Genomic DNA, 15,790 nt, shown 5'->3' with positions numbered 1-15,790 from the left:
CAGAATACAGGAACTGCACTGCTCCTTAATAGTTATGTATATTCACCACAGAATACAGGAACTACAACACTACGTATTTGTCTTTTTCTGTTACATCCTTTAATTGATTTATTCCTTGTTTTATCTCTCTTTTATTCCTCGTTTCTCCCACTGCATACTGCTTGTATGTTACCTTATACTGAATATAGTCTAAATAAATCAATACCTTTATTCCTCGTTTCTCCCACTGCATTCTGCTTGTATGTTACCTTATACTGAATATAGTCTAAATAAATCAATACTTTTATTCCTCGTTTCTCCCACTGCATACTGATTGTATGTTACCTTATACTGAATATAGTCAAAATAAATCAATACTTTTATTCCTCGTTTCTCCCACTGCATACTGCTTGTATGTTACCTTATACTGAATATATTAAAAATAAATCAATACCTTTATTCCTCGTTTCTCCCACTGCATACTGCTTGTATGTTACCTTATACTGAATATAGTCAAAATAAATCAATACTTTTATTCCTCGTTTCTCCCACTGCATACTGATTGTATGTTACCTTATACTGAATATAGTCAAAATAAATCAATACCTTTATTCCTCGTTTCTCCCACTGCATACTGATTGTATGTTACCGTATACTGAATATAGTCAAAATAAATCAATACTTTTATTCCTCGTTTCTCCCACTGCATACTGATTGTATGAACTTGCTTGTATGTTACCTTATACTGAATATAGTCAAAATAAATCAATACCTTTATTCCTCGTTTCTCCCACTGCATACTGATTGTATGTTACCTTATACTGAATATAGTCAAAATAAATCAATACCTTTATTCCTCGTTTCTCCCACTGCATACTGCTTGTATGTTACCTTATACTGAATATAGTCAAAATAAATCAATACTTTTATTCCTCGTTTCTCCCACTGCATACTGATTGTATGTTACCTTATACTGAATATAGTCAAAATAAATCAATACTTTTATTCCTCGTTTCTCCCACTGCATACTGATTGTATGTTACCTTATACTGAATATAGTCAAAATAAATCAATACTTTTATTCCTCGTTTCTCCCACTGCATACTGATTGTATGTTACCTTATACTGAATATAGTCAAAATAAATCAATACATTTGTTCCTCGTTTCTCCCACTGCATACTAATTGTATGAACTGTTTATATGTTACCTTACACTGAATATATTAAAAACAAATAAATAATTGTTCACATATAAAAATAAAAATAAATGTAGTGATTATAAACCTTATACATGCTAATTAATGCTTACAAATATTTACAAATATGTATTTAGTAAAGGTTTATAAATAACTTATTAATCCTTATTCATGAAATGTCTTAGTGTTACTCATTTTACCTTTGAACAGAGCCCTACAGTGTGTCTCTGCCAGTGAATATGTTTTAGTGCCACCTAGTGGAACTAATGAATGGATGTTATTTGATTAGAGTTGAACTCTTTCAACGTAAATACTGTATATCTAGATACTTTGCAAAACTTTACCTCCATGCCATAATATGTGACAAATACCTGTCCTCACTCATCATGCCCTGTACTGTCAGTATTCATAATGATTTTACCTGGATATGCTGTGCCTTTCTGTTAATAGTTTTATTTTATTATATATTTTTAAATAAAGTCTTTATCTAGTCAAGTCAGTTAAGAACACATTCTTCATGGTGGTTGCAAAATGATTTCGTCCAGTAATTAATGTTATTATAATATATAAACACTCCATGATTACAGCTGTGGCATAACAACTTGTATCTGAAAAGCACCCCCAAAAATATTTGAAATTAGAAGTTTGAATTGTATTAATTTATCACAATCAAATATGTTAAATCTATTATATGCAAATATTAAGTGTTCAACAGAAGAATAGTCAGACATTGTTTTATTGCAATTATCTAAAGAATTAGAGTATTCATAAAACAGAATTAACAGAAAAATGCTGAAATGAAATAGATACAAAATGCAAAGGGAATGCACCTTACTTGGAAAGTCTTCTTATATCTACAGTTCTTGAGTTTTTGCTGCAGATTTGAAAATACGATCAACAACTCAAACGCAAAGTCTCATTTGTGAGAAGTAACTTTTGTCTTTACAAACAGTTTGATGATTTTCTCCCGCAGCTCCTCTGTCTTTAGGCTGTAGATGATAGGATTGAGCATGGGTGGCAGGGTGACAGACACAGTGAGGATGGCAGTCAGGAGGTCTGGGGACTGCACCAAGCGCAGGTTACCTAGGAGGGAAGGGACAAACAGACACACATCCAGTGACTTTGACATGTTGATTGATATTATTAACAGTCAATTATGATATTCAGCTAAGATAAGAAGGAACTTGTGTGCTGAGACATGCTGTACGCTCCCACTTGTCAAAGCCTAGCAACCAGACAACTCAGATGTGCGGCAGGTAGCCTAGTGGTTAAGAGGTTTGGACCAGTAACTGAAAGGTTGCTGGTTTGAATCCAAAGCTGACTATGTGAAAAATCTGTCAATGTGCCCTTGAGTAAGGCACTTAGCATCTACTAAAATGCAATGTGCTAGTGCTCTTTTGAATGACAACTTATACAGTACAATAAACACACACTTGGGGGCAAACTAGTCAGAGTCCTCCTTTATTCCTGACCTACACTTAGGGAGAATACAGTTTACAGCACGTATACAAGTTGTGGCGAAGAGCACATAAACATTTCGCTGAACCTTTTACACCTGTGGGAAACTGAAGGTGACGATTATATTTGATTTGATTTTGAAGTCAACAGTCATCCCTGTGTTTACCTAGGACGTAGGCCAGGATGACAGGGAGGTAGTACACCAGTACCAGCAGCAGGTGAGTGAGACAGGTGTGGAAGGCTTTCCACCGCTGGGTAGTCGAGGCAAACTTCAGCACCGCAACCACCACCACAGCATAGGTGAAGATGATGAAGGACAGGGGGCCTAACAGGACAGCCAGAGTTTTAGCTGTTGCTAGTTTCCTGTTGAAAGAGATGTCAGAGCAGGCCAGTCTGTATACAGGGCCGTGCTCACAGCAGCAGCTCTGCACCACCCTAGAGGCACAGTAAGGCAGGCTAGAGGCCAGGGCGACAGGGTAGACCTCCAAGAGGAAGGCCAGGGTCCAGATCCCTAGCAGGATGAGCAGCATCCTCAGGTTGGTGTTGATGGTGAGGTAACGCAGAGGGAAACAGATGGCTATCACACGGTCGTACGCTAGGAGAGCCAGGGAGAAGGACTCCATATCACCAAATAAATGCATGAAGAACATCTGAGAAAAACACGTCCCAAAGGAGACGTAGTTCAGATTGAACACAAATACAGGCACCATCTGGGGGATGATAACACTGTTCAAAGAGATGTCCACCACAGCTAAATTGCACACTGCAACATATTTTGGATTTTGAAGGCTTGGGTTCATAATGAAGACTGCTAACAGAACAAAGTTACCCATTAGAGTGATGATGTATATTATAGAGAGAGCTAGGATGAGGTAGTTCTTATTGCCCAGTGTGTGGAAGGCTGTGATGTAGAATCCATCATCTGATGATCCCGTTCCATTGTAAAGCACAGAAAAACCCATTTGAGGGGCCACTGTGTGTCTGGAAGAGAAATACAGATTACTGAAATGGAAAATCAATCAAAATCCCTAAGCTATCTGATGATACATAATGAAGTGACTAAGGCAAGACCATCTCAAACTAAACAGCCTTCCTGTTCATGTTATACCTCTCTAACACTATTTTACAATAATTATGAACACCCACTGTACCAACATCAAAAATACTGAACACCCACTGTACCAACATCAACAATACTGAACACCCACTGTACCAACATCAAAAATACTGAACACCCACTGTACGTACCTCTGCTTTTAACAACGTTTTGGAGGCAGTCTTTGTGTGAACTGAAGGACAATTAGACAAATCCACCATTATAAAGAGTTGTGATAAAGAATGCAATCGTCATTTGGGTTTAATTAGAGTGAGAAAACAAGTACATATTTATATATCAACAACTCATTAAAGCCAATGTTAATAGATGAGGACCTAATTATCACCATCTTATTTTATCATATCAGGGCCTAATGATCTCTTTTGACTATAATGTTTACACTCATTAGGTTCTCTGTTTTAATTATGACAACAACAGTTAAGGATAATCTAGTTTAAACCGCTCAGTTCTGCCTCCAGGGAAAGGTTCATGACAATAAACACCAACCTGCACCTTTTGGTCTTCCCATTTGCCTTCTCTAACTCTTGTTCTGGACTCCCTGTAAGATCATTTAAAAAATCCCTGGCTTATCTCGACATGTCTTCTAAACCCAAACGCTATCCCTGACTGTTGGAAGTGAGTTTGAGTAATGTAAAATGTATTTAAAAAATTATGTTATGTGAACTTGCAATACAAATGGCTGAGCTAATCAAACAACCAGTTAAAATACTGTGTTGGCTTAAAATACATATGTTCTCTATAACATATTTCCCGGTGTGCTATTCAGCAAGTGCAGTGGGGAGCTCAGTCTTGTTCTTTCTAACTGTGCCAACCATGGTGATGGTTGGCACATCTTCCTCTTCAGAAGCTGCTGACTGAGTTCATAAGAGGTGAAGAAATTGTCACACGTGACATTGTGCCCCCTCAGTCCATATGTCACATCAAGCAAAACCCGCATCCCCTGGTTCTTCTCCGGAACTCCGCTGGTCAGCTTCCCTGTGTAGACTTGCATCTTCCAAGCGTAGCTGGATTGTGCATCACAGGCCACCCATATCTTGATGCCATACTGGGCAAGCCAGACCCTCCACCCACTTCTCCCAGACCTCCCTTATGGCCGCCAGTTTGTCTCTCACACGTCTTGCAGGTCTTGATTCACGGTTATCAAATCGTGGCATTCTTGAGAAAGTGTGAAAGACTTTCAGTGGCATCATGGCACAGAAAATCTCCTTTCCACTCTCTGCATCCCAGAGACTACATGTAGCCTCGCCTCTGGATTTAAACACACACTCTAAGATTAGCAGCCCTATGTAGGCATGCAGGTCAATCTCATCCATCCTTTTCCAGTTGTCTCCGTATTTACGGAAACCCTCCAAATTTGTCATCTCCAGGATGCTTTTTTCGATGGCTGGTGTGATGAACATGTAGAATGTTGAGGAGACGTCCTGGACGTGCAAATGCATGTCTTGTGGGCCCTGGGGTCATCCTTGTGACATGTTGACTGCATGGGGTCATGACCTTTTGTGCTGCCATCCTGCCCTGGCTGTCATATGGTGACAAGGACCATGTTATTTTGCTTTTCTTTGACAAAAATGTCTCTCTTTCAGCTTGGGGGATTTCTTCATCTGAAGATAATGCAGTGCTCTGTGTTGTATTCTTCCCCATCTTATTCTTCAGATACCTCCTCCTCTTCTAAATCATTGTTCTCTTGTTCCTCCTGGACATCTGAAAAAATTAGATCTACGACCCGTTCGTCACTGAAACGTGCATTCATGGCTTCAGCAGAGAGAGAACTGGGGCGACTGTCATCTGGAGCACCTTTATAGCCTCTGACTGCATTCCTCATTAGCAAACAATGCTTTCAAGAAATGTTTATTTTCTATGAAATTGATTGAATTTTTTCTGTGAACTTGAGCCATGTGTGTGTTGTCGTGGAGGGGAGATGCTGCACGTGCACAATACAGTTTTAGTTTTGTCTGAGTTCAATCAGTAGCACACAATCTCAATTTCTCATTGTGTGTTTGTGTCTTTGTGGTTTTTGTGGTGTGTAATTTATTAAATAATTGCCGGGTCAAAAATGACCCTAAGAAAATCTTTGAACCCTTGTGGTGTACAGCTTTCATGGAAATATGAACAAAGGCGATGTTTCACTTTTTCTCATGTTGAGGTCACTCTAGGAAAAGTCATCAAATTTCAAGTTGAGAAAATATCATTTAGGGGGTTTTCTCTGCTGTTAGTCATAGTGGTGGGTCATATTTGACCCTTAAGACAACACACAGGTGTCGTGACGTTGTATTAGTTAATGTAACAACTGTTGCTCATCGAAAGATTAAAGGCTTCTAATTGCGTGATTAACTGAATCAAGCAATTATTAACTCATTAACCTGGGGCACCATGGGAAAATTTGTTTTATTGACTTTCTATTTCCCAAATTAACTCAAAGAATATCAGAATATTGATTTAATACCACAAAGACGCTCAGTGTTATCCCTGACAAACGGTTTGCTAGGACAGAGGTAGTGGACATCTTTGGTTAGAGTACACATTAACAGGTTAGGGCTGAGATAGAAATCTGGGTTGTTTTCCTGGTAAGCTACAACTGGGGGCGTGGCAATCTTTAGGTGGGTACTGTCGCGCCAAAATCCTACATTGAGAACTGTTTTCAATCCATAGATATTCTCCAGTTCAACAACCGGCAGCGTAGAAATCCCACTTCATTACGATCAACATCAACGTGTATTGGGATGGCCCCAGACTATAGGCCAAATGTGACTGTAATGGCCTTATCCAGGTTGAAGTAGCTGAGGTCAATATGTTGTGCACCATTGAGAGGGGCACTAGATATGAGGGGATTCTATTCATGGCCAAGTGGTCCATAGAAGAGCTAACTTCACGGAGAAAATCCTCCAGTAACAATTGAACCAATTGGACATGGGTATAGTCATGGTTCATGACCTCACATATGGGCAGTGTCTAGCTGGGCGTGCTTAATTGCCTGGCTGGTCCAGTCAGCCCCGGCCCAACTCAAATGCGCCGCAGGTGGAATGTGTTGGTGGTACACATTCTCTGCATCTAGGCGGACATACACCCTCTGCGTGTGTACTCTGCAGTTAGTTATGAGGAGTCCTGGGTCGTGGCGGAGAATGATTCCCGTAGGGGGTCCGTTCGTGATTACGTCTGCTGGGTTGGTTTTGACCAGGGCGCAGTGTCATGATCAGCCAAAGGAACTCCATCCTACAGAAACGCATAATCAGAGATTGTTGGATTATTTAAATTATATGTTTTTGTAAACAAAAAATGTTTTGACAACTATTTTTCTGGTTTTCTTATTTTTAAACAGTACAGCGCAGGACGAAATCAATAGTGTCAACAGATGTATATCTGGTAGCTGGGAAGCAAATGAGAGATGTTAGGTGCAAGGTACTGATCTCCTGGAAGGGATCAGCTGAGGGTACTTAAGAATTTTTTTAGTACCTCTGACTTTGCTAGGTTTTTTATCTATTCGGTGCTGGCAAGCACCCCTTCTATTCACATGGGGGGAGTGTACAACTTGATTTGGTTCTGGTGGACCCACTTTAATGTGGCGTTTTGTCGACCTTTGCTGATTCTGATCTGGTAAGCTACAGGTGATAGCTTCACCACAATCTCGTGTGGACCCGTCCAATGGGGCAGGAACTTTGTTTGCGACGCCCGCGGGTTTGGTGTATATGTAGTACCACACCTTATCCCCGACCTCGAACACCTGGTGTGGAGATGGTTCCGCATGTGTTTGACAGGATCCGACAGGAACGCCATCAAAGTGGCGAGGGACTCATCTTGGTGTTGCATTGCTACCAGATCGCTATTCAGGAATGAATGCGTTAGCAACACATTATGTTCGTGCAAAGACATTTTCTGTGGTGCTACATGGCTATACATTACCGCAGACACAATAGCTTCCTCAGTGTTTTTTTCGTCTCGAGCATCAAACACCCAAGGGGTGCCGTGAATTGCACCGGATTTGGCCATGCTGTCGGCATGGTCGTTGCCAAGTTTGTCACGACCAGGTGATTTGGAGTGTCCCTTAACTTTCTTCCTATACACCTGTATGTCGTGTTTGGTGATGAGGTCATCACAAGCTAGGATGAGCTCTTTGTTTTTCACCTCTTTACCACTTGAAGTAGTCATGTGCTTTTGTTTCCAAAACGGCAAGTGGCATAAGAAGGTGAGTCTCGCGTAGTTTGAGTCGGTGCAGATCGCTAGTTCTGACAATTCATGTTTCACTGCTGTTTGCAGGGTGATCAGCACACCAGCCACTTCTGCAAACTGGCTGATTTTGTTGCCAAGCTGAAATTGAAGTGGTTTGCACTGAATGTCATTGTGCCATAGCGATCCCACCCCAGCTTGCAAGTGGTCTAGATGGCGATAAGAACAGCCATCTACAAATTCCATCGGCATTTCAAGACACGAAGTAATGATGGTTCGAAGGCAATGGCGGAGCGGAGGTGGTGTGGAGTCGGTTTCATCGTCACCACAGCTTTGACACACCGCCAAAGCACTGCGTAGTTGATTACTACATCATGGCTCTGCAGCATCATAAGCCATGCCGCTATCCTGCTGTTGTGTACAGCACCCTCACGGATTTGTTGGCTTTTCAGAAAAGTCACAGGCTGGTGACATGTTTCTATGATCACCCTTTGTCCGCCGACATAACTGGTGTTGATTTCCCAGACTGTCGACAGCAGCGCTTTATCGCAGTCTGAGTATTTGTGTTCAGCAGGGTTGAGTGTTTTGCTCACGTAAGCAACCACACGTTTGTCTTGGTCGTATTTTTGGTACAACCCAGCGCTAACGCAGTGCTCTGAGAAACCGACTTCCAAAAATAATGTCTTGTCTTTGTTGGGGTATACCAGGCAGGGTGCCTCACAAAGCAGGTTTTTCAAGGAAGCCACAGCTTCGTTGTGAGTCCCAAACGAATGGGGTGTCTTTCTGAAGAAGACGAGTCAACAGTTTTGACAAGTCGGCGTAGTTTTCGATGAATTGACAGGAGTAATTACATACTCCCAAGAAGTTGCGCACCTCGTGAAGGTTCGTAGGTGTTTTGATGTTGCGGACTGCTTGGATTCGGTTAGACTGTGGCAGGATGTCCTCGGCACCCACCAGAAGCCCAACGTAGTTTACCTTGGTCCTGCACCATTGTCCTTTCATGATGGCCAACTTAGCCCCTGCAGTCCCGAGTTGGGTGAGAACGTGGTCCATTTCATTGAGGTGATATGACCAAGTCTCACTTTTCATGAAAACGTCGTCCACGTAGATGATCGTCCCCCTAGAGGCTGCATCTGGCATTGCCTTGTGCAGGAAGATGTTGAACTCTGAGGGGGAGTTCGCATACCCGAAAGGACAACGATTGAACGTAAAGAGCTTGTTCGAGAAAGAGAAAGCCAACTTGTGTTGGTCACGAGGGTCGACTGTCATGGTCCAGAAACCATTAGCCATGTCGACGGTAGAGAAGTACTTGGCGTTTTCCACCTTTGGCAACTCTTGGTCAAGCTGTGTCATTGGCCAACGAGACAACGGAACCAGTTTGTTATGTTCTCTATAGTCAATGGTAAGACGCCATATGCCTGTTGGTTATAGAACAAGCCACACTGTACGTACTGTTACATTCCCTGATTATCCATTTAGCTAATAAGGAATCGATAATCTCTTGTACCACAGCGTATGCTGCGAGCGGGAATTTGTATTGTCTAACAAATGTAGGAGTTGCTCCGGGTGGCGTAGGAATACACACCACATGGATACCCGTAACTCCGCAATCCAGTGAGTCTGTTGACCAGATCTCACTGTGTTTGTTGAACAATTCTCTCAACTGATGGCGTTCAGTGTCATTGACAAGAGCATCAGCCTCCGACAGAATTTGTATTACCTGTACATGGAAACCAGGATATGGTTCGGTGACATTGTACAGGTCTTCATCGGGTGGTGATGGCATGTCACTTTTGGGAGAGTCATTGGTTGTTACCTCACAAGAGTGTACGTCGCATGCAGGAGAAGACGCGATATCATCCTCCGTGACGATGGAGTACATTAACAGGTTGCTGTCAGAATCGACATCCAGCCTGGACGTTGATGTGTCGTCGAGTGGCAGTACGGGAGTTAGTGCGATTGCTTTTGACTGACAAGTAAACAGCGTACCTCCCTCTCCATCTAGGTCTAGGGAGGACGGAAGAGGCCCAATCACGGGAACAACCAGTTAAAATCATGGAAGGGGTAATCGATCAATGTTCCTAGCTGAGTGTACCGAGAAATGGAAATATCCGCTTGAGTCAGATTTTGTACCAGGAGGTAAGTGGATCTAGTGGTTAGTTCCAACAGCGGGTTGCCATTGATAGTTAGCCCCAAGTCGAATAGTTGCGGAGAGGGTTGGAAGAACGCAGTGGTGTCTTCCATCCGGTATCGGGCGCCAGGTTCAGTCTTACAGAAACCTCTGTGGTTCCTGCCGGAATCAACATAGCGGACTCAGTTATCACCTTGCAAGCTTCAGGAATAGTCTGCCTGGATGCCATTTGCACCGGGTCGAAAGACAAGGCATGTTGGTTTGGCTGCGCCAAAGACCAAAGAACTTGGTGTATGGCATCGAGTTTCACACCCAATCTTACCAAAATGTCCGCTCCCACATAGACTGTATGTGGGAGGTCCGCGACAACCAGTAGGTAGTGAGATACTTCCTTGGTTCCAATGCGGATCGATAGCGCACACACCGTTGTCTGGGGAGTCGTTCCCAGTGGAAATCTAAACGTTTTCGGCACAAGGGGATGGCAATTAGCCGTTTTCGAAATTTCGTTGAACATATCCAAACTGATTGCGGATTTTTAGGACCAGGTTGCCAGTCTGGCATCCTCAACCATAGTGCCGTTTAGGCACACACCCCCTATCAGAGGAGGGCGGTAAGTGTCGGCTGGTGAGTCACCCAAGCCACACAGGAAAACCTCATGTTTGGTTAAGTTCCGAGCTGAACTCACCTCGTCATTTGCCACTAATGTCGGGCTCATGGACAAGTTCAGCGGTTTTGCGTCAGATACTGAACCCACGTCGTTGCACAATGTATGGCAGGTAGCCTTTAGCATCCGTTCAATTTCAATGCTAGTCATATACACGGGGTGGATCAGTGACACGCTTTCGAAGTTGAGTTTAAGTAGGAGACGTTTGGTTAGGGACGAGGTAGCTTGAGTGAAGCCTCGAAGATTCGTATCGCAATGTTCCGTTTTCAACCAAGGTTTTGCAGGGTCCACTGCCCTTTTTAGTTCATCCAGCAAGGTTTTGGATATGAGAGAAATTGTTGAACCCGAATCTATCAGAGCGTGACAGGTCAAACAGTCCTCCAGGACTGTTTTAATGTATGGCCTGTTCGAGTAGTTTTTTCTTGTCATATCACCAACAAAATGGAGTGGGTTGGGAGAACGGAGCGGTTTGTAATCTGTGTTGATTTCCAAGACAGATAAGTCACCCACGTGACCCAGTGGGTCCTCTATAGGAATGGGAGAGGAATCATCTGTTGCAAAGCGGCTTATCTTGTGCATCTCCACATCCGTATCCAAGTCTGTAGACAAAACCTGTTGGCTTGTGTCTAGAACGAGCGGTTCCTGGACAGGGATTTGAGTGAGGGCGGGGGGTAATGGAAATCTTTGCGTCCTCTTGAATTGCATGAGTTTCGGCGGACTTGGTTTCCAACGATTTTACGCCTAGTCATGATGATTATCCTTGTCATCCTTCTCAGATTCTTTACGATGCAGTACATCTCTTATCAGAGCTTCTTTCGGTTAGTGTTTAGATCATTGTTGAACACTTTGTTGCCCTTGTTACACTTGTTACCCTTAGGTCCTGACCCTTTGTGAGAGTTAGGCGCAGGGGCATATCAGCTAGGTTGATCTCTACGAGACCTGTTAGATTGGGGACGTTCATCGTAGCTATTGTTACGCCGGTGGTCGTCGGGGTGGTGGTTACTTGGTAGCCACCCCCTTTGATCGTCATCTTTTACCGCACATGTCCCCGATGCAGCACCTTCTAATTCGAGTGATGGTTCACGCCTAAGCTCGAAGGTCGAGGTGTCCGGGCTCTTAGCCCGGCTTGCTTTTGATGCTTCAAAAGCGGTGCTTGCAAGTTCTCGGAGTGTCGAGATTGTCAACACAATGTGGGCAGTAGGGCCCAAGTAGTTAATGAAGTTGGGAGACATGTTTGACAGGAACAGTTGTTTAAATGGCAATAGATCTTCCATTCCAGTTTCAGTGAGCATGCCAAAGTAAGCTGAACTAAGCCAGTGATGTTCATTTCGAGCTTGTCTGATATTGTTAGCCAACAAGCTATCGTGTTTGCGAGTCGCAGAACCACTGAATCCTATTTTCAAAACCGTGGCAAGTTTAGCATAGTCGTTTTGCACGTGTTGCTCTTGTAGACGGATGAACCTTGTCACGTGTCTGTTGGACGTTTGCTTCAAAAGATAGAGCCTGTCTGCATTCATAGCATTTGGGTAGCCATCCAAGGCGTCCTCTATGTCTGCTAAGAATGTCTCAGTGTCGTTTGGCTTTCCTGGAATGGGTTCAAAGCGGAGGAAGTTTTTGACGATTTTGTCAAGGCGATCCCCGCCAAGTGTGCGGAGAGCATCTGCATTCTCCCGTTGGGAATTGTGGGCCGAAAGGCCAAGAGGAAAAGTCAAGCTGTGGTTGTGTTGGCGAGGAGGCCCCAATTCACTGTGGGCCGAATGGCCAAGAGAAAGAGGCTGAAATCTTCTGTCATCTAAATTCCCTCGGTGTCTGAGCTCCGGATGTGAGCTAGGTTGCTTGGTTTGGTTGTCCCGCGATAGCGTGTGACTGTTCTGGAGTTCCTCCAGATGATACCTAAGGGTGGTGTTCTGCTGCATCGCAGAGTCCACCTGGGAGTTGAGGGTGTTTATTTTAGACACGTAGGTGTCGCCCTTGCTCCACTCGGCCTCATACTTATCTGTCATGGTTTGCAGTGAGAGGTCTCGAGTGTGGAGTGAAAGATCCAGTGATGCGATGTCGTCCTTTTGTTCAGAGCTCACCTTTTCCAACCTGGTCTTTCTCATCCTTCATTAAATCAGCGACTTCAATGAGTACTGCTGCTTTGTCCTCCTGGTCATTGTATTCATTAACTGATCATCTTTGGTCTGCAGCTTTTGGAATAGAGCATTATTACTTTGAGTGGTCTCATTCACAACCGCTTGCAGGGCATCAAGTTGCTCGCCCCGGTTTCTAGCTAGCTCGTCAGATTCATCTAGCTTTGCGTGGACTTTATCGTATTTAGTTTTGGCTAAAGCGAGTTGTTCCTTTAGAATACTGACTTGGTCAAGAGTTTGTTTGCGTTCTTTGGTATATGTGTTAGACAGATCTTCCAATTTATCTGTCCTCACACACAGTTCCTTGGCTAGCAGTAGCCTATCCATTTCGGCTTTTGATGCCAGCTCCCTGGTTCTCTCCACCTGTGCCTTGAACTTCCCAGCTTCCTGCTCGTGCCTCTGCTGGGTACTGAGGTACTGGTGCACTGTCCATCTCTGCTGGTGGGCATAGTTGAGGGCTAAACTGGAGAGAACCTTTACCAGGCCTCCGCCTGATGGTCTATTTTGAAGAGCATCTGTCGCAATGTCTGCATTTTTCTCGCTTATGGCATCGGAATCTAACATTTCCAGCCCCTTGGCATAGTTAGGATTTGCATTGTTGCTGAGGTCAGCGATCAATCTTTCCGTGGGTGAAGGTCCACTGATTAAATGGGAAATGGGTGGAAACCCATTTGATGGATTGCTCATGGTTATGATTATCAGTTAATTCAAGAGATGGAGGCTGCAAACACGATTTAACTCAGTTTGTAAACGTCAAAGAACCATCAAGACTGGGTCAGTAATGTGAGTTGGTTTTTACTGAACTTGCCAAAACAGATTTAATTGACTAAATCGATTTTAATGATAAATCTAACCCGTATAGGCTATTTAGGAATTGTAACTTTAATTCACCTGAAAGAGTTGCTATCTCTAAGTTAACGTTGAAAAGTTTAACTATGTCTCATTGGTTAGAACACATTTGTTTGCGTATTATTCCAATAACCAACCTGGAAAGGTAGTGTAGCAATTTAATTGATGTATTAAATTGAATGAGCCAATGATATCCAATCAGTTGAGACTGGTTAGATATCGTACATCATAACCTGAATTATATAAAAATAATTACTGGTGATTCTTCACCACCGGAGGTCACTGTTAACACAAGCTAAAATCGACCAGGTACCCATGAATGTAGAAGGTACCCAATGCTGTAAAAAGGTCTCCCTAAACACCATTAAGCTGGTAAAACAGATTTAATTTATTAATCAATTTGAATGATTAGTCAACCCCGTATAGGCTACAGGAATTAGCTTTAATTAACCTGAAATAGTTGCTATATCTAAGTTAATATTCCAATAAACAACCTGGAAAGGTAGTGTGTCAATTTAATGTATGTATAAAATTGAAAGACAATATTATCCAATCAGTTGAGACTGGTTTGATATCCTACAGCGTAACCTGAATTATTTCACGAAAAATGACTGGCGATTCGTCGCCAGAGGTTACTGATAGCGCAAGCTGAGATCTCACAGGATTCCCGCCATGAACAAAGGGGAAAACAAAAATGGCTGCTCCCCTTTGTTAGCTTAGCATCTGGCGCAATGCTTTCTTGCGCGGGGTTTCCACCTCGCCGCGCAAGGGAAGTTCCCTCCAACAAGGGAGCGGGTTTACTAGGTGACGTCTCACGTTCAACCCTTAAACTCTTCATGTTACCTAACGCGAGAGGTAGAGAGATAATGACATCGCTTCGGTCAAACGAATATATCTACTCCCATTTCCGTAATGGCTGGCTCATATGTCCTCTGCTCTAGGAATTGCTTATGACCTTGTCAGGTCGCTGCTGAAAGTGATCGACAGAAATAACACTAAGTTGGGCCCGACTAGTATTATTCTCAGAATGCCTGCATCGGCTGGTACTTGCATGCCCTGGCTCGTAGCATTCAGTAGACTCCCCCCCCCCTACACACGGGCGTTCGTCAGAAATGCCACAGGGGTGTTTCTCTCCCGACTATCTGGGTGAAATTGAACGTTACACACACACACGCTTCTCTCACGCACTAGTCCTGCCTATAGCTATTAATAGTATATATGTATCTTGCTATACAATTGGTATGGAATTAACCCAACAGTGCGGCCTAGTCCTATCTTAGATTCCTCACCAGGGGGGAGGTGACGACTGTTGCTCATCGAATGATTAAAGGTTTCTATTTGCGTGATTAACTGAATCAAGCAATTATTAACTCATTAACCTGGGGCACCATGGGAAAATTAGTTTTACTGAGTTTCTATTTCCCAAATTAACTCAAAGAATATCAGAATATCGATTTTACAACAGCCGCTAATTAATCGGTTTCCTCTACAGTCTCGTTCTGAACGTTGCATAATCCGGGAATCTGCACAGACCCGGGTCTCACCAATGAGTTCGTACCACACCAATCTTAGTTAAATATTTATTTACTAGAAAGCTAAAATGATGATAAAAGATACACAAAAACACATTGAGTTCTTTTTTTTTTTTTACAGGGACAGTGCACATTAATGCACATTAATCAACGTTTCAGTAGTGATGGTTTTAGCCAGCCGGCTAATTTTCAACTGCAGTCCCTCAGAATATTCTAGGCTATTGATTAGAACTTAGTGTAACGGGCCAACACACTATGGCGCGTGTTTCCCAAAATGGGGATTTAAAAGAAAGAGAAAAAGAGAAAGTACATGAGATAAATAAATATTTGGGTGAATTTATCAGCTATGCTTATTCTAACCCTAGCCTTGCCCCAAACTGCCGCTCTTATGGGTCAGATTATAAAAATGTAATTACGTAGGGAAGGTCTCTGTGGAATCTCCGTGTGGACCGTTCACGCTGCTCAATGACGTACTTCTCCGGGGCACCTCTCTGGTCGTCCTCACGATGTCAGTGTCCTTTTGGCTTCGGAGTCTGTTCCCTCGCCCTTGTTCTGGAAGGGCTCTTCTGAG

General features: G+C 43.1%; 1 protein-coding gene across 1 annotated transcript; it reads right to left on the bottom strand.

Moving 5' to 3' along the window:
* Positions 1-1,877: 1,877 nt before the first annotated feature.
* Positions 1,878-3,923, bottom strand: LOC110503472 (olfactory receptor 51I1-like). Its single transcript, XM_021581807.2, has 3 exons — positions 3,882-3,923; positions 2,800-3,614; positions 1,878-2,258 (listed from the first exon to the last, which is right to left on the bottom strand). Exons 2-3 carry the CDS (start codon positions 3,593-3,595, stop codon positions 2,092-2,094), a joined length of 963 nt encoding a protein of 320 aa, XP_021437482.1. The 5' UTR covers positions 3,596-3,614; positions 3,882-3,923; the 3' UTR covers positions 1,878-2,091.
* Positions 3,924-15,790: the final 11,867 nt, after the last annotated feature.

The sequence above is a fragment of the Oncorhynchus mykiss genome, chromosome 24 (genome assembly GCF_013265735.2).
Source record: "Oncorhynchus mykiss isolate Arlee chromosome 24, USDA_OmykA_1.1, whole genome shotgun sequence".
Classification (NCBI taxonomy): domain Eukaryota; kingdom Metazoa; phylum Chordata; class Actinopteri; order Salmoniformes; family Salmonidae; genus Oncorhynchus; species Oncorhynchus mykiss.
The sequence above is the reverse complement of the archived record's forward strand: the minus strand, read 5'-3'. Positions and strand labels throughout refer to the sequence as shown.